The sequence below is a fragment of the Coptis chinensis genome, chromosome 4 (assembly GCF_015680905.1).
Source record: "Coptis chinensis isolate HL-2020 chromosome 4, ASM1568090v1, whole genome shotgun sequence".
In the NCBI taxonomy this organism is placed as follows: domain Eukaryota; kingdom Viridiplantae; phylum Streptophyta; class Magnoliopsida; order Ranunculales; family Ranunculaceae; genus Coptis; species Coptis chinensis.
Genome location: NC_141459.1, coordinates 8,216,633 through 8,242,052, shown reverse-complemented (window position 1 = coordinate 8,242,052; position 25,420 = coordinate 8,216,633). Strand labels below are relative to the sequence as shown.

Sequence of the window (25,420 nt, the reverse complement as noted above, 5' to 3'; positions counted from 1 at the left end):
GGACAGATTTAATTGCTTGGAGAGAAAGTAATCGTTTCTTAAACGCCAACTCTCAACTCTCCGCTTCTGCGATTTGGTTGAAGTGCAATTCAGTATGTCTTTTCTACTGAATTGGCCTATTTAGTTGGTTGCTGTTATTTGAATTGTGCAGTTTTATGTTTCAGCAAAAACTAACATAAAACTATGTCTATTATTCGCACTGATTAACTACGTAACTATAAATTAGATTTTCACATATTTCAAAATATATATATATACTAGCTTGTATGCCCGTGTATACGCACTGGTTCTTTTGAAAATATTTAGATTTTTTTTAGAAAATTGGGACTTCGGTTTTAGTCGCTAATCCGTTTTAATTTTCCAACAAATTGTTTTAATTAAGTTTAAAAAAACCGTTTTTTCAATTGGGAGAGAGATCTTTGTTTTAATAAAAAAACAATTCACATTTTAATTAGATATGCTAGATTTTTCCTTTTCAATGGTGGAGGAATTCCCATTTTAATAGGAGAATGATTAGGTTTAATTAGAAGTGCTTAGAATTTGTTTAATAGAAAGGAATTACCGTTATAATAGGAGAATAATTAAAAGTTATAAAAAAGATTATCATTTTTCAAATAGGAGAGAAATTACCGTTTTAATAGGAGATGGCGTGGAATTTTAATAGAGAGCTCGAAAAATACCCCTTGTGGAATATTTTGAAAACATTTATATTTTTAAAAAAAATTGGGACTACCGTTTTTAGTCGCTAACTATTTTTAATTTTATAACAAATTGTTTTAAATTAAGTTTTAAAACCTGTTTTTTCAATTGGGAGAGAGATTATGTTTTAATAGGAGAATGATTCCCGTTTTAATTAGATACTGTTAGATTTTACGGCTTTAATTTTCAATAGGGGAGAAATTACCATTTTAATAGGAGAAGGATTAAAACTTTAATTAAAAGTGTTAGAATTTGTTTTAATACGGAGGAAGAATTCTCGTTATAATAGAAGAAGAAATTCCCCGTTTTTCAAATAGGAGAGAAATTCTCGTTTTAATAGGAGATGGCGTGGAATTTTAATAGAGAACCGAAAAATACTTCTCATGGGAGTTTTAATATTAAGATATAGATATACGGGATATACGGCCGGCTAGGTAGACAGCCGAATTTCAGACAGCATCCAAATAGCAGAATATCGGTCGTTGGATCACAAAAACAATCACGCTCAGATCTAAACACCGAAATTTCGAAATATAACTTACGAAGGGTTTGGATTTTCTCTGACTCGCTCTTTCTCTCTCCTATTCGTCTCTCCAAACATACCGTGACTCTCTCTCTCTCCAAACTCATAATCGAAACCATCGGGAACTAGTTTTAGTTGAATCAAATCCAAACACTAGCAGTAATGTGATTATTTTGGCACACGGATTAATTATAGTATTTTGTTTTTTAATGCATAATATAAAAAGGAAATCAAAGGGAAGGAAGTAATAAGAGAAAACAAATGGGTGACGGTTTGATTAGAGTGGTAGAAGCAATCCATGCTAGCCCATATCAAGCTGTTTTCTATTTATCTGGTGGTGCTTCTCAGGTATTACTTATCAAACTATAATTCCCTCTACCAACTTTCACTTCAAATTCTTTTTTCATAATTCTGTTATTTTTTCTGTGTTTAGCTTCCTACACAATTTGCTTGTAAGCAAACTGCAGAGGATATGGCATTGTCAGCTTACAACCGATGCTCTCAAACTTTCTTCACCAGGTTTCTCAGTTCTAGGTGTGGGATTTACTGGTTCTTTGGCTAGCACACGTCCTAAACAAGGGGATCACAGATATTATAAATCACTAGTGATACTCTTAACAATATTAACGAGTCATGTTAACAATAGTTTAGTTGTTTTGTTTTGGCGAGTGTTTCTGGCTGCATCTACAACGACTACAAGTTTGGTCCAAAGGTACGGTACTTGGATTTGGAATCAATACCTGAAGTTCAGGTCTCTGGAAAAAGTGTCTGGTGTCCTTCAAAGCATTTCTTTCTCTGTCACATTTTATACAGTCAAAACACAGATCCTTTGGGCGGATTGTGTTAAAAAGAATTTCACGTTCTTTCACTTTTGGGTCTAAATTGTTTTGAATTGAGCCCAGATCGAGGTGCTTAGAAGTTGGGACACTGAAGAATATGTCAAAAAGGTTACCGATCTTCACTTATGCACCTTGAGTTTTCATATCATCACTTGTTTTCCTTTTCTTTTCCAGTAGCAACGTAGCATGCCTATGAATTACTATTTTACGTGGCTATTTTACCGATCGAGGTTCTTGTTTTTTGTTGAGTTTTTACTAATTTGCTAAGTTGGGATACGTTGTTTTTTAGGCGACGATAGTGGATCTTTAGCTCAAAGGGCAGAGCAGTTTGGAGATATCCAAAAATGATGGTGGTTCGAATCCACCAAGATCCTCTAATAACAAAAGTTCATACAACAAAATTGGTATTTCCTATTAATTTTGTCTTTGCAATTTAGATGTGAAGCACTTGGTGCAAGAATTGGAAATATGTATTATGGTATTTATGTGTCTAGAAGTGATTATGCAAACAAATAGATATTGATTATGTATTATGGTATTTATTATGTATTATATGTATTATGGTATTTATGAACACGTTTCAGAAGTTTCTGTCGGGGCTGGAGCCCTTGATTTGGAAAGTTGTAAGTCCATTTATCTCCCGAAAATCAGTCATTATGTATCTTTGTTCTTATATGCTTGTATAGTTGTATTATTGCATCTGATTTTTGTTATGCTCTTCCTGGTTACTTTGTACATTTGTGTGTGCTTGGCTTAGCTATGTAGTGATAAAACTTTTTGAAATCCACTCTCTGATGTACTTGATGCAAGTTTTGTTTCACTCATGAAGTTGAGATTATTGTGAGTGTTAGGCATGTAAACCTTGTTGCTCTGAAAGGGTACTGTATGACAACTACACAATTCGGTAAGAAATCAGATAACTTCTGGAGCTCTTCTTGGGTATCTATAGCGATGATTCCTCTTGTATAAGTTTTTGAAGACAAACTTGGGAACACTTGTGCATGCGAAGTAATAGAGACATGCTTTTTGACAAAATCTACAATAGCCGACGGAGACAATTCCTTTTCTGGGTCCTATTAGGACTGGGTGCAACATTGCACATCAGTTTAACATCATCGAAAACACGAGCAGAACCGTGTGAAACCATTTGCAGTTTCTCTCTGGATATCTTCTTCCCCATTTTCAAATTTGCATTGTGGTCCTTAATCTTGACTTCCTGGGCAGTTGCATCATAGAATTTTACATCATTTACGCCAAATACTGTAGAAGCACAAACAATCGTTCGTCGGTGATCTCCATGCATTCATTATCTTGTACTTGAACAGAAGTTGGGCGAAACCTCCCAATGAATTTCTCCAACTCCTTGGTGTCCTTGAAATCTGCTGTGCTAAATTTCTCATCATATGTATCCGGGAAGTCATAGAATTTCACAACAAGAGTCTTTCCCTGCAAAACCAAACAAACCGCATACCACGCATTGTCTCCAGATGTCTGAAATTCTAGGCTCGTGGAATCCTGGCTCACAATTAGCATCTCTTACAAGTACACCGCAACTTACCTAGATTCGCCAAAACTCCAAACCTGTGAAGACATGGGACATTTCAACCACCTACATTGCATTTTTAATAGCAAATACCATATCCAAACTCTCAAACACTTGGCAAAACTATGAAAAACAGTTCCTCAAAGAAAATTGCGTCTAAGAAAAACCAGCACAACGTCAACTCACTCAAATTACCAAAACAAATTAGTATTTCAAAGCAATACATTATACGTTGGGAAATACCAGTTTTGTTGTATGAACTTTTGTTATTAGAGGATCTTGGTGGATTCGAACCACCATCATTTTTGGATATCTCCAAACTGCTCTGCCCTTTGAGCTAAAGATCCACTATCGTCGATTTGGATGTTTGCTCAACAAATTATTTAAAAAACAACATATCCCAACTTAGCAAATTAGTAAAAACTCAACAAAAATCATTTGAAGACATTTTATCGAATACCATATGAAACAAATTTGAAAGCTTGAACTCATAAATCAGAACTCATAAATGGTGAAAGTGCAGATTTATGGAGGGATAACTGGTTCAGCTCTACATCTATGCAAAATCGCCTAAATTTGGCTGCTAAAGACCTCAAAGGATACAAACACACTAGTGCAAAATAGCTCACGTCCTGTACCTCCAGTTTTTTTCAACAGTTTCTGAACTCTATAGGTGTTAACATTAACGACGTGCATAGTGGAGATTCAAGTGGACCTGACTATAGTGTTTGGACTCCTAACACCAAGCGCATATTCACTTGCAATTACTATAGTTTGGTCCTCCTGAACCAAATGAGATCAAACTTAACACAGATGACGCAGCTTTAGAACAAACCAACCATAGTTCCTACTCATTCTAAGCTCGCTAAAAAATGTCAATTAAGAATGCCCTTTTAACTCCTACCACAATATCATGTCAATGTGGGCACATTTTCGAACCCACCCACCCTGATGATGAACTTAGTCAGTATTCTTACCAACATCAACAGTATTTTTTTTAAAGTGCACACTATCTCATACAAGCTTAAAATGCGCATGAAAAACAATACCATGAGAGCGGATTCCCAATGCAAGGCAGTGACTCGTTCATGGAGAGCTTCGAGGACAGTTCTGGGGAGGAGCTTTTAGAATTAGTAGGACCCCTCTTCTTCTCTATGATAGCTTTAGTAGCTTCTCTTCGTAGACATCAATTTCGTAGCCATCAATTTCGTAGATCTAACATCAATTTCGTACCCATTTGTTTTCTCTTATTACTTCCTTCCCTTTGATTTCCTTTTTATAATTAATCCATGTGCCAAAATAATCACATTACTGCTAGTGTTTGGATTTGATTCAACTAAAACTAGTTCCCGATGGTTTCGATTATGAGTTTGGAGAGAGAGAGTCACTGTATGTTTGGAGAGACGAATAGGAGAGAGAGAGAGCGAGTCAGAGAAAATCCAAACCCTTCGTAAGTTATATTTCGAAATTTCGGTGTTTAGATCTGAGCGTGATTGTTTTTGTGATCCAACGGCCGATATTCTGCTGTTTGGATGCTGTCTGAAATTCGGCTGTCTACCTAGCCGGCCCGATATATATATATATATATATATATATATATATATATATATATATATATATATATATTATTTAGTATTTATGTTTGTATACAATTAAACCTGATTTGCTTGATAGAGTAATCAGCTGTAATACAAGAGCGAGCAGTCAAGCTGAATCAGAGGGCATTACCACTTACAAGTCGAATTCCAAACAAAAAAAGAACAGAGACAGGAGTAGAGTGAGTAGGTTAAAATCGCCAATTGTAAGTGGGGAGACAACCTTATCGCCATTGCCCATTGATATAGGGGTTATAGAGAGGACAACAACTCCCAATTTCATGAATTAAACAACATAAAGTTGTTTTCTTTTTGAACGTGCATAAGAATACACCATCTCACCCATCTTAAAAATAGTGGTGTGATCCTTGTGTTGGGTTGTGGAACTGTCGAGCGAAGCTCCGGTGTCTTACCAGCAAGTTTGGACGACGTCCAAGTGTCGATGTTGTGAAGCCTCTACGATGAAAGTTTCTGGATATTAGTATGTCTCCACGACCTGCCGACATAGTTTAGAAGAAGCTCGAGTTACCTGACGAGTTCGTTTGGAAGCTTTATGGCGATGTGCATATATCGTTTGGAACGAAAGCTACTGGATTTTCTTTCCCCTAATAACTTATGGACATCGGTCAAAACCACATAGTGATATATTTCGGAATTTTGATAGTTAGTTGAAATTTCGTTCCAAAACTCATTTTCTTAAGAAAATTTTCTCCTGTCTTTTTATAAAAAATAAATTTATTATTAGGATTGAGACAACTTTGAGAGATTCATTTTCAAGAGAATTATAGGAGTTCTATTGAGTTAGAATTTGAGTGAGGTTGCTTGCTCTTGATTCTAGTAAACTCTCCAATCTTTATTATAAAAAAACCTCGACTATAAAGCAATCTTGTGTCTCTTTGTATATTTACCTTCATACTTATTGCTTGTTATAGATTGCTTGTCGATTAAGTAGTAATTTTTATTGCTGTATTGAATTTGTTAACTACCATAGTATTGGGTGGGTAAAATCTCCCAACACCTTACTTTTATAAAACTGATTGAATAGCCTTCTGGTTGAGCTTTAGTCAGCCCTGCAGACTGTCTTGGTCGGATAAGAAACAGTCCCAAGGGTGAACAATTTATCAAGGAGAAATTAATCCTGAAAACGGTTAACAATTCATATGTAGACAAGCTGCAGTAAGTGGAATTTTCATGGAAAGTGGTGGCAACGTGGAATCAAAAAGACCTATGAATACCAGTACACCATTTGCATGTCTTCAAATCGCTAAGGATCTCGCACTTGGCAAAGCAAAAGACAAGAATTTTGTGTTCGCACTGAGTCTATTAGCAAACGGCGCCAACGGTTCAACCTTAGAAGAATTGCTGACATGTTTGGAGGCTGAAAACCTTAATCATGTCAACTCTGTTGCTACAAAGCTAATTGACTCATTCACTGAAGAAAAAGGACCCATTTTATCATTCGCTGGTGGGATATGGGTTAAACAGTCTTTGACTCTGAAGCCAACATTTGAAACTATTGCGGAAAATGTTTACAAAGGGAAGGCTGAAGCTATGGATTTCCAAAATAAGGTAACTCATCTTTGTTCATCTTTTATATAATTTAACTGTTGACATTGTGAAAACTTGACTTCATCTTAAGGGTAGAGCCACTATAGCATTGTTCCAAAAACGAGTCTCCTATACTATTTTTTTTGGAGATAGGTAAGTAATTCATTCATATAGTGAAAAGAACATTACAGGGGCGTATGCTACACAGATAGGAGAAAACAAGTTCGAACATACAAGTAAACAAAATTCAGTTACTCAAATCTGTAATAGCAGCTTGGAGAATATTTGCTGGAACTTACAAAGGGATATACCCAAGGCTAGAGTTGCTCCATGTCTAAAGGCAAATCGACCCTAAAATTTGCTTCCCTTAGTGTGTGAGTGTCCAGTTCAAGAGAAAACTTTTGAAGTTCAGATTCACACCTACATGGGGGACAAGAATCTGGCTTGATACAGAGTGTATACCAACCTTATTTGTTGCCTGTAGTATTGATGGCGAGTACAATAGTGATACTCTCTACTATAAGCTAGGTCTGTGTTAGCCACTCTACTGAAAAGCTTAAATTGAAGTTTTAATCCATAGCTCATCTCTCTGAAGCCAGGTGACGAATCTGCAAAATTGGCCTTTCCTTATATTACAATTTGGGTGATTGTGCTATAGACTCAGACGGAGGGAACCCAACCCAGAACCTTGAAATTGATATTCAACTCAAAATTTACGAAACATGCAAAACCTAGCTTTCTTTCTTTTTTCCATTTCTTTCGTATTATAGTTTCATAGATCTCTTACTTATTTTACCATTAATATTATTCTTGTTGTTATTATTATAATTATTGCAATTTTTTATTATTACAATTATTATGATGATGGAAACAATGGTAATGTTTTGAAGGCAGAAGAGGTAATCTATGAAGTGAATAAAGAACTTGTGATTTCATTGATTGTAAGATTGTAAAATGAATTACATCATGTCTATATATAGACAAGTTACTAACAGACTAGCAAAATTACAACAGACTTCTGACAACTAACAGAATTACAACAGACTTTTGACAACTAACAGAATTGACAACTGTATAACTAACTACTTCTAGAATGTTCTTGTATCTTCAATGACTTGCTTATCATACCCCCTCAAGCTGAAGTAGGCTTGGAGACAACTAAGAGCTTGAACTTCAAAAGATTATGTCTTTGTCTGGATAGACCTTTAGTAATCATCACAACTTTCTGGAAGAAAAGAAACATCATAACTTAGATTAACAAAATGTAAATAATTTGTATAAATATGTAGGGGGATGGTTCTATGAACTCCACTTAAAGTTACTCCAAAAAAACTCCACCACTAAATACAATGAATTAGAAGCTAATTTTTGGTGGAGATGTTCTCTACATAATAGAGATTATCCTTACAAAAAATCAATTCATTTGAAGATGTACAACCTCGTCAAATATCATTTATAATGTTTTGAAATTATCCAACGGCCCATATTTGTTTAATTTCGGTATAACTTTTGACAAGGTTAAACATATTCAATTAAGTTGATTTTTTGTGGGGGCGTTCTTCATCATATTATGTATATCTCCACAAAAAATTAGCTCTCAATTCATCTTATAAGTCCACTATTAGAAGTGGAGTAACTTTGGAGTCACTATAAGGTGGAGTTAGTATAACCATCTCCAATATGTAGTCATCAGACATCATGAATTGATGTACATTATTCATTAATTAATCTATAACAATACAATCCACATGCCCAAGCACTAAGACTTCACAAAGGGATACAACTCATACCTAAAGTTACAATTCCACCAACAACCCTTCCTCCTCTTTTCCCATCACAGCAGCTTGGAAGTTCACTTATGGCATCATCCAAACACTTCTTACACTGACTGTTAGACAGATCCTTGGTACACTAAACAAGACCGTATAGTTTCTGAGCAGTGCCATTCGTTTTCTCTAGCTTTCCAAGACTTGTCTTACCGGTTGCAAACAACTTGGAACTTCCAGAAGCTTTAACGGACAGTTTGCTTAAGAACTTCTGTCTTTTGATTAAATGACTCAGTCTCCTATGTATTGATCTTGGCTATAGGAGGATCATAGTGGCATCTGACTCACTAAGAGCTATCCAAATTCTTAAAGATATCGAGACTTCAACATGGCGATCTTTGGAACTGGTGGCTACCATTAGAAGACTTATGCTTTCCTTGGTTGATGTCCTTTTGATCCATGTATTCAGAGAAGAAAATAGAGCTGCAGATCACCTTGCAAAACTCTCGTTAGGCGAAAATATGGAACCTGTTGTTTTTATTCCTCCTTTATGTATCAAGTTGAATTCTATAGTAGAGGATGATGTAATGTTAACTTATGAAATGTTATAATACAGATGGGGACCTACAAAATCCCTGCATCTTTTCAAAAAAAAAAAAAAAATGACTCAGTGTCATTTACAATTTGTACATTGAACAAGAAGAACTTATTCTGATAATCGATTGTACCAAAGAAGTTAACATTTGAATATTTCAATAAACAATGATCATACCATATTGTATACTCAAAATATTACAACCTAATGGATTTCTTCTTTTTCCTTTTTCTCTTCTATTTTTCACCTTCTATTCTTTATATACTGTCTTTTTTTTCCTAACTTCTCTTTTTATAAGGTTCGTTCATCTCCTCTCCATCATGCGCCCTTCAGCTCTCCACCTATCCCACTCCCTATATGGCAGTTCTCGGCAGTTAGGTTACCGCGGACCTGATCCACTGCATCATGTCTCCTCTTTGCAACTCTGCATACGACCCCTTTGCTACCTATGACTCCACATGTCATCAATATGTCTTATACAGATGCCCCTCTCGGTCCCGTTGACATTCCGCGGTATCATTTATGGTCCGCGGACCGTCCACGGTTCCGAGAATCCACCCAAACCTCCCCCTCCAAATATTCCATCTGTGGCACATACCTCCTTTGCATGTGTGCCATCATTACATCCACGTGTCCAAGGCGCACGTGTATGGAACCTGTCTTTTCGGCACGCGCATCGAACCTGCCTTTTCGATTTTCGAGGACCTACGTGTCCTTTTTTCTCTGGTCATTTTTTTCTTCTGATATTATGTTTTTACCCCTGTCGCTTAGTATCCCACTCAAACATCTCTCTTTCTTCAAAACCCCACTTTTGCATCTAAACCCTCTCACTTTTCTCACTCTGCTCCATCCTTCTCACTATTCTTCATTTTCGGTGGATCTTTGGTCGCTCAAGGTTCTAGTTTTCCTCACTGTTCTTCGTTTTCGTTGCTCTTTGCTGCTTATTACCTCAGGTTTGTCTTCATCCTCTTTGTTCCTGTCCTTTATACCCGATTATTCTTAGTCGCGTTACTGTTCCTTCATTTCCCTTCGTGGTTTATTTTCCCCCTTGTTACCTCAGTTAGGGCTCTCCAATTTGTTTGATTCTATCATGTCAGAATCCGAATCTGTGAGTACCTCAGGTACTCGATCCGATGGATCGGCGTCCTCCACCTCCAGATCTAGCGGTCATACCACGGAACGATCTGAGTCAATGGTTTCTGACACTTCTAGCCCTGCCGCAGAACCTTCCACTTCAGGAAGGAAAGCCACTCTTCCTCCCCCTTTCATACCCATTTGTAGACCCAACTTAGATGCAGCTAAAGCTGTTTACGGCATCCCAGCCAATGTGATCCTTGAGCACGTGCCTGGCGTCACCCATTTCCCACATCTAGTCACACCGCGGCCCGATTGTCTCATCGCTACCGTAGGTCAGATAACCACAGGCTTGCGGTTTCCCTTAACTCCTCTGGATGTCGAGGTATGTAACCACTTCAACATCCCCCCATGCCAAGGCATTGGTAACTTTTGGCGCATCCTATACGCCGCGAATCACTACAACGAAACCAATTCACCCAAAATCCAACTCTGCGACATAATAGCTCATTATTATATAAAGAAAAGCACCAAATTTGGTAGTGTAGGATATCAATCCTTTTGTACACGTCCACAGAAGAAGTCCTTTGTCCTCCACATTACTACCTCTGACAAAGTGTGGCATTACTATCCGTTATATGTGTCCGGTAGTTTTCTATCCGCGGATCTTTCATCTGAAGTTTCTTTAAGGCATCTCAGTTTCCTTTCTAGTGGTACATAAAATCTTTTGGTTCGCAGTGCCCTTTCCTAATTTGCTTTTAACTTGTCTTTCTTCTGTGACACAGGTTGGAGCCCTGATTCACGATCTAAAATTTACACCGGCGTCTCATCAACAACTTTCCAAAGGCTCCGTGATTTGAGAAGTGCCCAGTGTAAAGTTCTTGGTATAGATCCAGAAAAGGGCAACCCTCTTCTCCTTGATCCTTCGTTGAAAAGCATTGGTAAATATCAAGGTCCGCTCTACCGCCCAACACCACCCAAAGAAAGACTTCCCAAATCCTCCCCTCGCCCTAAAAGAAAGGCCTATAAGTCCTTCAAGTACACCAACAAGATATACCACTCCAAAGTCGTTGCCCAACGAGCTGCCGCTCAATCTCATACCGCTACTCCTAATACCGCCCCCTCTTCCTACTCTGCCGTGGCGGATTGGGAAGACGACTTTACTCAACCCTCATCCACTGTAACTGAAGCTGCCATGGCCACTAATAAGCTCAAACTTTGCGAAAGTGACTTGGATGGGGAGGAGGCCACCGGTCCGCGACCTAAGAGTCCCCCGACCAAAAGGCTAGGACCGCCCGCCGGCCATCAACAAACGATATTTGTACCGTCATGCCTATTTGCTCCCCGCGTGACGCCGTCACGGTAAAGACCCTTACCCATCTGGGCCTTTGCCATCTGGTGCCATTGACATATGGCGCCCTCAATTCAGGGCCAGGGATTGGGATATAGCAATTTGCGACTCGGCCCTAGATAACACCGCTGTTGTGGCCTCTCTTTTCTTCAACTCGCATCTTCCCAAAGATCAAGCATATGGAGACTCTGGCACGTTCGCTTCGCATAGAGCATCCATCTACCATGGCTGGGAAAAGGTTTAAATTTTTTCCCTTGTAACCTATCTTTTCATTTGGATAGTTTGGTAACTAATCATTCTTTGCAGCTGAGTTTGTACATTGGCTATGTGGTGTGCGGCTTAACCAACACGTTGGAATCGCTGGAGACCGTGAAGCAAGAGATTGAAGGCCCTGATGGCTGGAAGGCTAAATATGCCAAGTTGGAGAAGGATCGTGACGATCTTCGAATTATAGCCGTGAAGGCTCAAAAGGCGCTCCAGTTGGCTGAAGACAAGCATCGCGACTATGTGGCCGGTGTGACATCCAAACTTGAGGGCCAAAAGCGGCGGTAAGATATCCACTCAAGCCGGGCCAGACAACAAGGCATGGACGGAGGCCGCGGAACGTTTTTGTAGTCTAGCCGGAGAAGAAGATTAGCCGCGGAACTTAAATAATGTACTCAAGATCTCACCGCGCGTCGGGCCGTCTTCTTCCTGTTCCCCTCCAAGAACGGATATTCCAACCTTTGCTCCCTTGCCGGGCTCCTCTCCGGTCACCTCCCCCACTGATGCTGCTACTCAAGTGATGCCTCTACCCACATCCAGTGTGGTTGCCTCTCCCATTGACTTGGATAACGATCCTCCTTCCTCTGGTGAAGGGGATTTGGCGTCCACTCAGAAGGATGCGACCGAAGGGCAGCAGTAACTCATTGGAATTTATGTCTTTGTCTAAGTGAAACTTGTGTTTTTGTAATCCCTATACTTTGACCTATTGCACTTTTTGTATTATATCTTTTGCCTGGTTTTCTGGGTATACCCATCAGGTTTTTAATGTCAGTTGTTTTGCATTCCCGAGTTCCTTGTTAGCAAATCTAATTCCCATTGAATGTACTTTTGATATCCATCTTTAGCGTTGGAGTTTGTTTCTGTCTCACCTAATTTTGCTTCATAATTGATTTGGGCATTCAGTCCGCGAAGGCTCATCCCCCCATTGTCTTTGATCAGCTGTGAAGCCTAATCGGGGTAGCTTATTTTGACCCCAAGTTTGATTTGGACCTTAGTCCGCAAAAGGTTCCTCCCCCCATTGCCTTTTCGGACGGCTGTGAAGCCTGATAGGGGCAACTCATTTTGCCCCAAGTTTGATTTGGACGTTTTAGATCATGGCGGCTCCCTTCGCCTATGGAATGCTTTGTGAAGCGATGGGTAGCTCATTTTGCCCCCAGTTTGATTCGGATGAGTAGTCCGCTGGGGATCATTCATTCCCCCCCCCATTTGCCTTTGAATGGGAAGTCCTCTAATGGGGGGGCGGCTCATTTTGACCCTAAGTTTGATTTGGACCTTAGTCCGCGAAAAGGTTCCTCCCCCCCATTGCCTTTTTCGGATGGTCGTGGAAGCTGACGGGGGGCAACTCATTTTGCCCCAAGTTTGATTCGGACGTTTTATCCGGAATGCTCCTCCCCCCACCGCCTATGGAATGAATCTTTGAAGCTCCTGGGGGGTTCATTTTTCCCCGGTTTGATTCGACGTGTAGTCCGCTGGCGGATCATCCCCTCCTCATTGCCTTTGTGGTTCTAATGTGGGGCAGCTCATTTTGCCCCTTTGATTGATTCGACGCAGTCCCATGGGCGGCTCGCCCCCGCTCTCTTTGACGGCCAGTGAAACCCGATAAGGGCAACTCATTTTGCCCCGTTTTGATTTGACGCTTTCGTCCGCTGAAGTTTGTCTTTGGAATTTGGAACTGATGGGGCAACTCATTTTGCCACGGTTTGATTCGGACGTGGTCATGGGCGGCTCATCCCCCCGTTGTCTTTTGAACGGCTGAAGCTTCCTAATGGGGCAGCTCATTTTTTGCCCTAAGTTTGATTCGACGTGTAGTCCGCTGGAAGGTTTTCCTCCCGTTGTCCTTGAACAATTGCGAAGTTTCTAATGTGGGGCAGCTCATTTGCCCCTTGATTGATTCGGACGCGATCCCGTGAAGGGCTCGTGATCAACCAAGCTTCATTTTGCCCCCGGTTTGATGCTATGGCTCAAAGTCTTTGATCAACTAATATTCATACTATGGCGAAAGAAATGCATTCTTTATTTCATTGACTTAGAATTCGACACACAATACATTTTCTAATCGCTCTCTATATATAAAAATTTTTCTTGTCCCACTGGAAAGCTAAACATTACTTCTTTCATGGAATTTCTTCAGCATTCTTATATTCCATTGTTTCTCAATCATTGCCCCTGCTGGTGTCTCAATCTTGTAGGTGCCAGAAGTTCCCTTCTCTGTCACGACATATGGTCTTTCCCAGTTGGGTCCTAGTTTGCCGTCATTCTCCTTCTTAGTGGCTGGGGTAACCCTTCGCAGCACCAAATCCCCAATCATGAATGCACGCGGCTTTACTCGTCTATCATACTATCTCTCAGTAGCCTTCGATGGTACTCCTCCAACAGCGTCGAAGCTATATCTCTTTTATCCTCAATGACATTCAACTCAATGGCTAATATCTTCTCATTTAGACCCATTTCCACGGCCCTGGTTCTTGTCGTTTTCTCTATCATTTCCACAGGTATGACATCCTCTACTCCATATGCCATTGCGAATGGTGATTCATTCGTGGAGGTTCGCGGTTAATAATACGATAAGCCCATAAAACATGATTCAATTCATCGCCCCCACGCCCTTTATGTCCTCCAACTTTTCTTTAAATTGTCCATGATGATTTTGTTTGATGCTTCCGCTTTGACCATTCCCTCCGGATTGTATGGCGTAGAACCCTTGTTTCACTTTTGTAGGCTTGAAGAAATGGTGCACCTTTCCCCAAGTAAATTGTGTTCCATTATCTGCAATGATTGTATACGCAATCCGAACCAAGATATGATGTTCTCCCAAAGGAACTTCTTCACATTCTCTTCTTTGACTTGTCAGTAGTGCCACTCTCCACCCACTTGGTGAAATAATCAATGGCGGCCAAAGATAAATCTTTTTTGCCGCTTGCCATGGGCAAGGGCCCCACTATATCCAAGGCCCACATGGCAAATGGCCACAGACTAAACACATTATACGAGGCTCAATTGGGAATGTATGAGTCAGGCAAAACCTCGCATTTCTCACAAGTTGTTGCATACTCGTCGTGATCCCTCTTCATATGGGGCCAAAATACCCCCGAGATATCAATCTATGGGTTGTTGTTCGCCCAAATTAAGTGACTTCCACAATCACCTTCATGTACCTCGGCTAACACTTCTTGCACCTCGCTTGGGCCCTATGATCTCAACAAAGGGTCCAATAAACTCTTTCCCCGCACAAATCCCCATCTAACGTAACGATATCTCGACTTACTTGCTCCATCCTTCGTCTCTCCTTTTTATTCTCTATCTTTACTCCCATCAGAAAAGTTTTTATAGGCGTCATCCAACCTGCCTCCCTCTCAATGGTGAGCCATACACCCTCCTCTTCTGATGTACTTGGCCTGCTTAACACCCTCACTTCAATTGAACGACCCTCTATTCCTGGAAGCACATCAACCACGTATGCTAAAGCGTCAGCATGTATGTTTTCACCGCGGCCCAAATGGGCAAACTGAATCTTTTTGAACTTGTTGGCTTTTCGTTATAGAACATCTAGATATCGCGCCACAAACCGCCCATTCATCTGATAAATAACCAAGTTAGAGTCAGAGAACACCGATAACTCGCTTACTCCCAGATCTTGTGCCAAATCTAAACCTCGTTATCACCGGTTCATATTCGGACTCATTATTAGAAGCCGCTAATCCCCGCCATTGACAACTCCAACCTTTTGGTTCTCGGGAGTCACCAAAACAACGCCAATTCCATTCCGTATATCGTCAGAATGATCCATCCGCTAATACTCTCCATCCATTGGCAAGATATCCCAAGGATCCAAGGGATCACGTTTAGATTCTCCCTCCCGTCCATGACCATTTCCTCTCCCAAGTGGGATCCTCGGCGGAAATTCTACTAGGAACTCCGCCATGGTTTGGCGCTTTTTCCGCCGTTCTAATATGATATTGGATTTTGTAACAACTAAGCATCACTACCTATTTTAGCATTCACCGACTTTTCTTTTCTCGCCTTCCATGCTTGCTTCGAGGGGCAGATTTGTTATCACCACCACGAAAGTGAGCCTCAAATAGGGCTTCAACTTCAATGAGAAAATCAACGCCAAGGCATACTTCTCAATTCCATCAGATCGCGAGCTTCTAGCATGGTTTTACTCTAAAAGTGGTACTTTTTTCTACAACAAAACCCCCAAATCCCAAATAAAGATACAATTTCTCTCCTTGCTCTGATCGCGATAGCAAAGGTGCTTGTCCTAAATAAACCTTCAACTCCTGAAAGGCTTCCTCACACTCAGTGGTCCATCGGAAATCTGGCGATTTTCTCAACAACTGATACAACGGTCTCGTGATTTGTCCGATGATGTAGATATAAATCTGTTCACTGCCACGACCCTTCCTGCCAATCGTTGCACCTCTTTCACATTCTGAGAGGACGACATCTCAACTAGTGATCTAATCTGCTCGGGATTGGCCTCTATTCCACGGTACGTGACTATGTAACCTAAGAACTTTTCTCCGGTTACCCCCGAATGTGCATTTCGGGGTTGAGTTTCAGCCTATGCCTCCGAGTATGTGAAAAGTTTCTTGGAGACTCAAATGTTCCTCCTCCTCGACATGCTTTTTTCCACCATATCATCAATATATATTTCCATGCCCTTCCTAATCTTGTCTTCAAACATTTTTCCCCTAACCGCTGAAATGTAGCCCCGTGATTCTTCAAACCAAAAGGCATTCTTGTATAACAAAGTAGTACCTCCTTTTCACCACGAAGGTTGTCTTTCCCCGATCGGGCGGGTAACATCGCGACTGGTTATATCCCATGGACGATCCATGAAAGAAAACACCTTGAAACCAGCAGTTCTATCCACTAACTCATCCACTCGCTGCATAAGATAACAGTCTTTTGGGCACTCTTTATTCACGCCTCAGAAGTCAACACACATTCTCGACCTTTGCCGTTTTTTTGGAATAAATGATAACGTTGGATGACCATTCCATACATTCCACATCCCCGATTATCCCCGCGCTCTTAAGCCAGATAACCTCCTCGCGAATCCCCTCCGCCATATTTGGGTCTTTACGCTTCTCATCTTTTGTCTTACAGTTTCACATCTTCCTTCATATGCAAGTGATGACAAGCAAACTCGATCTATCCCCGCGGATATCTTCAATCGCCCCATGCAAATATATCAAGATTCTCATCAATAATAATTACCAAATTTTGATTTTCCATTCCTCCGCAAGTCCGACTAACCAACCGGTAAACTTCTCTTCCTCTCCCACCCCTAGGTTCACGATCTCAATCTCATCCAGAGTTTTCGGTCCCTGAGGAGGCTCGTATCCTTCAGTCAAGTCCGCCTCTTGTAATTGCTATGCTTTTCCTTTCTCGCATGTCGATTTTTCCCCTCCTATTCCGCGGACCATATTTTTTACCGTCACCTTATGTATATTTGCGCGGCGACTTGATCCCCCCTTATTTCGTACATCCCCCCCTTCGCGGGGAAGTAGATCATCTAATAATAGGTCGACGGAATGGCCTTCATTTCATGAATCCATCTTCTCCCTAGAATGGTATTATATTGGGACCCAGTATCTACCACCATAAACCCGTGAATACCGCCGCCGGACCCGGCTGCTATCGGGTAACATTAACTCTCCCATAGGCTCTGTCATGCTACCATTGAAGCCATACAAATTGGTCTGAGGAACCTTTAACTGATCTCTATCTATGTTCATCTCTTCCATGGCCCCTTTAAATAACAAATCTACCGAACTTCCATAGTTTATCAACACCCGCTTCACTAGATAATTACCCATTGCTATGGTAATCACCAAAGCATCCTCATGCGGCGAAATCATGGATTCCAAGTCTTTCGGTGTGAACATTATGTTTCATTCGCCCATCGCGGTTCCCAACACTAACCGCGGCGTGCTTGCCACCTCATTTACCTACTATAAGCTCGTTGTCTTTCTTATCTTGTCTCGGTGGGCATTTCTTTCGAGTGTCTCTCCATCAGAAATGATATTTATTGTTCCTAAGATCCTAGCAGAGCCCGTGACTCTCCACATGACTTAACCTCCACAACAAAAATTTTTGAGCATCCCTTTCTCAATCATTCTTTCCACCAACCACTTCAAAGCATAACACTCGTTAGTGGCATGGTTCCTAATCTGATGATATGCACAAAAATGTTTCCCCTCTATCTCTCTAGGTGTATTCCATGGTCCTTATAATGCCGCAACCCCTTGATGAGTGGCAAGATTTCCTCTAATGGCCTGTTAAGAGGTGTTTGTTCTATCTCACGGTATGGCTTTCTTTTCGCGGAACATCTCTCCTGCTCCGATCTCCCCGTTCTTTTCGGTTCCACGATTTTCCTCCTCGTAGGATCCCCCTTCTCTCTCTTTTGCTTTTGCCCTTATCTCTTTGATCATCCTTATCCACCGCCTGCACTGCCTTCCCAGATCTCTTTTGTTCCCTTGCATTTCTTTGCATTATGTCCTCGTACCAAATATATTTTTCTACCTTTGGGTACAGAGCGTGCAGAGTGATGATTTCTATTTTGGACACCGACTCGTGGACCCTAGTCCCCTGCCTCAAGCCATGCTGAAAGGCAATGACCGCTGTATGTTCATCCAGATTCTCCACCTTCAGGGTCTCTTCTTTGAATCTACACAGAAATTCCCTTAACGATTCCACTAACCTCTGTTTGATGTTGAATAAGGCCGCGATATCCACTACCCTCCTTTTCTGGTGGATGAAATGGTCCACGGGCGATGTTGAATATAAGCAATAATACCAATCCAAGGCTCCCCTCTAGCTCTTCAACTTTCTCACCGATGACATCCGTTGTCTAAAGTGATGCAAATGCGATTTTTTTCCGTCAATACTAATTTCTAAACAATAACAAAGTGAATATTCGAGATAAAGAAAATCTCAAACATCACTAGGTTCACTTGTTTAAAACCTGCACTATGACAGGGGATACTACACAACAAAACCCATGTAGCCATGTCATAAAAGAATCAACTTAAATAACAAAAAATCCCAACAATTATCCCCTTTATTAAGATAACATCCTTCCAAATAAAACATCAAACAACTCTCCAAATAAATTCTCACTACCCATAAATACCTTTTAAATCTTTAAAGAATGATCTAAAAGATCTCTAATGGTGCACCTAATCCTAATTCCGCTGTTCCACCGCTTTCCACCTATGTTCTAAGAACACACCCATCCGCCAAAACAAAGCAAACATGGGTCAAAGATATTGAATTTGTTTGGATTCTTAAATACATATAAACATTTCAAACTTTACTTATCCAACTAACACTTTAAATCTATCATAACTTTCATTCCCTTTTTGAAGCCGTCATCTCAACCAAGCATAGTTTCTTCCCAAGCAAAACTTCCATTTTATTATTTTTTTTATTAACTCATTCTAATAACTCCTTTTAATATCTAAATAATCAATTACACTTGATGTCCTCACTACCGCGGATCAAGACAAAATATTATTAAGTCATCGGAAAGTTAGAACTTGTATATATAATATATTTCCCCTTCCATGTATTCAAAGGTAAACCCACGGGCTTGATCCCAAATCAATTTTTCCATCAATTAATCAATTCTTTATCTTATACACCCACCCTTTAGTACCCCCACGGTTTCCTCCCTTTGCCCTTTCTCGGGCCTCTCTCCCTTTGAATACCACAACGCCATAGCCATCTCGGGCTTTCATACACTCAACCACAAAACTATTCATTCTAATCAAAATACCTTAGGACGCCCACATTCAAGGAATACCTATCATATCACAGCCACATCGATATTCTCATTTCCTCTCCACCCAAGGAATTTCTTCAAGGCCACAACTTCCTATTTTACTACCATTCATGGCTCCGGTCATTTGACACTTTCCTAGGTCTTCCTAACAATATGACTTCATTTGTTATGGTTTTGGCCATTTTATAGATTTTTCTCCCCAGAATATCTTGATTCAATTCTTTTTGGTTTACAAAATGTATGGATATTCTCAAAATATTATCAACCTAATAGATTATTATTATTTTATTATTATCCTTTTTCATAATTTTCCCTTTTTTTTCTTCTCAAAGTTTTTATAAAAGTCTATGCCAAAGTGAGAAATCTTTTAAATAATTAAATCTAACCCAAAGTTTAAGACCCATAGTCTATTTCCCTTTCTATCATATTTGGCCCAAGCCCAAATATCTGCTCATCTCCTTCCTTCATGAAATTCCTCCACCGCCACCTATTTTTGTTTTCATCCTCACACAAACCCCTCATACCTATCCTAACTTTGCCCATTTTTTTTTTCTCAAGACCCCGAGCCATCTTATATCTCTTCAACACCTATACCCCACATCCTCATGTTTTTCCCAACCATAAACTCACAACAAAACTAACCTCTCGAGCGGTCCAAACAATCCTATTTCTTGTTGACGTCCCTTTTTCAACCCACCTTCCACATGTCACCACCAATTAAAATGCCCTATACACCACAAATCAAACAAAATATATACATATGATTTCTTCTTTTATTTTTTTAATTCATTTAAACAAATTCTTTGAATCCATTGTCTCTCAAAATGGTGATGTTTTCATTAACCTTTTTTTTTCATCTCCTCTCCATCATAAATCGGGCCGACAACATTAAAGCGGGTTTTACACTATCTCAACTTCGAAACAAAGATTTTTGCTTAAAAAACGACTTATTTAAAATAAAGATATCTTGGTAAAACTCGAATGCGTCCGTTCCCTCTTTGTTCAAACCCCCATTTTTTTCTTTTTCAAAACCTAAAGCTCTCGCTTTGTTTTTTTAAAAAACTCTTTAAAACCATTTTCTAGTTTTTAAAACTTCTAAAAAGCGTTTTTTTTATCCGGAAAATCTATTTTCCCATTTAAAACTTTTTTTTTTTTTATTTTAAAAAAAAAAAAAAAAAACCGGGTTTTGAAAATTTCCCATTTAAAATCTTAGTTTTAAATATCTAAAAAAAAAGATAACTTTTGAGAAGTAAAGGATTCTTATGGAGGTTTACCTTTTGAAGACTTATTACTTTTTGACTTATTTTCTCTATTTTGCTTTGGATCATTAATAATTAATTGAAAATTTTAAACTTATTAACTTATTTGTATAACTTAATTATGCCATTATAGTTGGTAATTTGTAGTATCTTATTTAGAGTCGTATTTTGGTACTGAAACTAAAACTTCTAGTATTTGGATGAGTAATGATATTTTGATACTTTCATGTATTTGAATTTTCTTTCATTTGTATTATTTTTATTTTTATTTTATGTGTTTATTTTTTTCCACTATTATAAAAAATCAAACTCCTTATCTATTATATTCTTTTATCATCCTTTTTTTACCATTTTTTCTTTTACGATATATTATCGTTTTAAACCCGATTTTTATTCTTTTTTAAACCCGCTTTTTTATGCCCCACTTTTTTTTTCGTTCGCTCTTTTTTTCCGCTTTTTTCCCTATAGACGCTCCGTTTTAAAACACTAACTAACTTTTTTCAAGCATACACCGACTTTTAAACCTATACACATATGATAGCTCCTTTGTCATTTGGACAACGTTGTTGAATCTCTGCACTTGCCGTATTGACACAAGACTTGCAATCTGCTCTAGATGTCTCGCCTCGACATAATGCAAGCCCGTTTACAGTATCTTGGCTATAGCCAACTGAGCTTAGTCCAAAACCAGTGGGAGGAACTTTGATGTTGAGTTGATTCAACACAGTATTCAAGTTGCTGCTATAAGGACTGCCTGAGGTGAACTTGAGAGAGTCGAAACAAATACTTAAAAGCGGGTCGACACCAATGACACCATGCAGAAGAAGAGTGAAGGAGAGCAGATAAAGAGGAAGAAAGAGCTTTTCGTTTGCTTGGATTTACTTCAAATGAATGTGATCTGCTTATATAGAAGATAAAATTGAATAGTTCCTACCTTGTCCCAGTCCCCATTCTACTAGCGTGGTGTTGAGCAAATCAACAAATAGCAGAGTTTGTTGCAGAAATTTTCCGTAGTAGTTGATTTTATGTAAATTGACCTTATCAAATCAAGATATTTGATTTTATTTCCGTAGTAGTTGGTAATGAAAATGAACTTTTCCAAATTTGACGTGGTGATAACAGAAAATTCACCGGGAACACCCCTAGTTTGAGGTAAGTACTATTTTCTAGGTCCACATCAAAGTTGGAGAAATTCATTGGACTTAATTATAGTCTCACGCAAGTAACAGGACATTTAAATGGTACTAATAGAAAAATTAACTAAATATGGGGTACGGGAGTTGAAGACTATCACACCTTGATTCCGGGAAAATAAACTACCAACATCTGAAGAGTACACCAACATCAAAATCGAGTTTAGGAAAGCTTCGTCCCAAATTGTAATACACTCCTTTCCTTGCTATCCACAATCTAAAGTCAACATAGCATTGAATGGAATTTCTGCAATACCAATATGTTGAGAATTATAAAAAGAATAAACTCTGAGTACAAACTATAAAGATAACAAGTAAATGAAATATAAACAAGATCTCAGGCGAGCCCCGTTGTTGTTGGGGTTAGGATCTACAAGCTCTGGTGGTGATCGACAGACATGAAATGGGTTAGTTTTTCTTTTTGATAGTAACCAGGTGTACAATATTTGTAGGTATGTAATTTTTCTCTATCTTGCCTTATCAAGTTGGATATCCTTTTACTTGCATAGTTGCATTATCCTGTATTCTGATGCTCTTAATTTTGTGCTTTGGGATGATGTTATCTTTGTGTGAACTAGTTATTATTTTTTTTATGCTGAAATTGTGTAAACTAGTAAGCAAAGGCGGCTATAAGTCTATAACTCATATCTGTCTGACTAAGTGTGTCTCTGTTTTTCCTTTCTTACATCTTGTGAGAGAGTAATATTCACTTCCAATGAATATCGCACACGTGTTCAGCATATACAAAACTATCAACCGACCTCATATCCTCATCCTCAGAGCTCGCTTTTAGTGACTCGACTCAGGCAAGCAACCTATTTAACTCGCACCCAAAGCAATGTCACCACCAACCGATCTCACGTACTCATCCTGTGAGCTCGCTTCGAAGTGACTCAAGTCGAGTAAAGGATCTCACCCAGAAGCGACCTCCATAGCGCTCAATCCTCTCCTCTCGAGTAAAGGATCTCACCCAGAAGCCTAAGTCTTGATGTCTTTAATGCAGCCATCAAGACCTAGGCTTCAGGCACGCTTCACAATAAATGTCCTTAACTCGCCATCATGGCTCGGGAGTGACCTGAAAACCTAGATCTGACCTGACACAGGAGAGCAAGATGTGCTGACACCTTGCTTATATAAATAGGATGAGGAACTACGTCTGACCTGATTCAAATCTCCCCCCAGTAGAGAGAACTTGATACGTAGGTAGTTCATCCACACAAACTCGGTCAAACCCAATCGATCAACCATTTCTCCCCTAAATTGCCTACATCAGTAAGGTTAAACGAATCTTAACATTTACATTGGTGTCATCTGTGTCTCGATTTCTTTAGTTCACAAACCTTCAAACAAAAAACCTTCGAACAAAATCTCAAGCCCACGAAGCATGGAAAGCCTCCAGGACCAAATGAAGAGTATGGCCACCCATATGGGAGCCATGAACGACAGCATCAACCTCCTACGATAGGAAAACACCACACTAAAAAACTAGGTGGTAGCCCAAAACCCAAATGGAGTCACCGCTGAGGACGGCATAAACGAGGTGAACTAACAAATCAACGAGCTATCCCAGCAAATCGACCAGAGTACTGTGAAGAAGGATGCCACTCAGATCATCCAAAAGATGCTGAAAACTTATCGAGCATCCCCATTCACAGAGGAGGTTTTTACTCAGTAAACCTTCCCCGCACGATTTCATCCAGCCGCACTTTGCGATGTATGATGGTAGTACGTGTCCCGGTCAACACGTAGCTCGCTACATCCAGAGCCTCACACTCTATAGTGCACAAGAGTTCGACTACTTGCAATGCCGCTTGTTTCCTGCAAGCCTAAAAGAGGGAGCTCTTGACTAGTTTTACTCACTGGAACCGAACTCCATCGATAGCTTCGAAAAGCTAACCGATCAGTTTGCTAACCATTACGTCCACAACAGACGTAAGAAAACCGATCTCGACTTACTCTTCATGCTGTTTCAGAAGAGCGACGAGTCAATCCGCTTCTTCTTAGGACGATTCAAGACCGAGTTCCTGTCTATGGATAGCGACCTCAAAGAGTCCTTCGCAACCTTGGCATTCACCAAGGCAATCCAGAAAAACACCTGGCTATACAGGTCGCTCATGAAGGAGCGTCCTGAAAAATTGGAAGACTTGTACACTCACGTGTACAAGTATATAAAACTATAAAAGCTTTAAAACCACGGCGCTTAACGAACAAGCGGAAGTCGCAGATTCTCGTGACGCCCCATCCAAAAAGCGGCCAGACCACAAGGATAGAAGTCTGGTACCAAGACGCACATGAAATGCGAGTTTGCTGTGCTGACAAGATCTCCAAGCTAGCTACATACTGGAGAAAATAAAAATAGTGGTCTATTACCGACCTAAGGTAAAACGGCCAGAAAACACACTAGGAAAGCCGTACTGCATTTTCCATAAAACAAAGTGCCATGAGACTAACGAATGCCATGGGCTCAATCACTACCTCCAAGACCTCATTGAGGCATGGCATATCAAGCACTATACTAATATTGTCAATGGTGACCTACGCCACAAGCTCATGGCTCGCAGAGAGCGAAGCCGAACTCCACAACGCAACACTAACAGGGAACGCTCTTATACTCGAGGATGCTCAAATGAGTGATCTCGTCATGAGCGCCGCCAGTACTCATCTGACAGAGATAATAAGAGAACAATCAACATGACCACTGTAAAGGGGATTTCTCGTTATTGATTAGATGACATGTGGATGGGAAACGACCTAGTACTATGGATACCCGGAATAAGATGGTAACCATCGGATTAGTTCTAGGAATAAGTTGTCTTGTGTTTATCACTAGTGTGTCGTAAGCATGTGCTAGTCACGTGATGACCCGCCTCTGAATATACCAGTTCTCCAAGTCATTAGGAACTGATAAAGTTAGTTCCTGAACAGAAGGAAATTGGAGAGGGCGATCTTTGATGATAAGGAAGGAATCAGAATGACATATCTTAAATATTTACCTTTTAGATCTAATCTTCCCATATGCGATGGGTTATTATAACCAATAAGGAAACCTACCTCTAAAAAGATATGGTCTAGATTCAGACTTCCATAAGGAGAGAATTTCTAATAGGAAGGTAGAGTCCAAAGATGGAAGAGAACTCACAAGTGGTGAGGTTAACTTTAATCATAGGACTCTTAAGGCTCTTCCTATATAAACCATAAGAATTCGCTCTTAGGAACTACACAAGATGGGTTTGATTCTTCTAAATAAACAAGGAGATACATAGGCAGCCACCAGGCGGTTCAACCATGAACACTAAACCATCTCATCCCTTCTCCATCAAGAAAAAGGTTCTGAATCACAAGGTACAGGGGAGGATCAGGGGATACTCATAAAATTCCC

General features: G+C 39.9%; 1 protein-coding gene and 1 long non-coding RNA gene across 2 annotated transcripts; one reads left to right on the top strand and one right to left on the bottom strand.

Moving 5' to 3' along the window:
• Positions 1-6,426: 6,426 nt before the first annotated feature.
• Positions 6,427-6,798, top strand: LOC147501642 (serpin-Z3-like). Its single transcript, XM_086604358.1, has one exon. The coding sequence runs from the start codon at positions 6,427-6,429 to the stop codon at positions 6,796-6,798; it is 372 nt and encodes a 123-aa protein (XP_086460484.1).
• An 861-nt stretch (positions 6,799-7,659) lies between these two features.
• LOC147501641 (uncharacterized) lies at positions 7,660-22,674 on the bottom strand. Its single transcript, XR_015221424.1, has 3 exons — positions 22,518-22,674; positions 22,145-22,288; positions 7,660-7,972 (listed from the first exon to the last, which is right to left on the bottom strand). It is a non-coding gene; the product is annotated as an uncharacterized LOC147501641 (long non-coding RNA).
• Positions 22,675-25,420: the final 2,746 nt, after the last annotated feature.

What these genes read in the sequence shown, in the direction of transcription:
- LOC147501642 (XM_086604358.1), top strand. Translation starts at nt 6,427, where the DNA reads ATGAATACCAGTACACCATTTGCATGTCTTCAAATCGCTAAGGATCTC.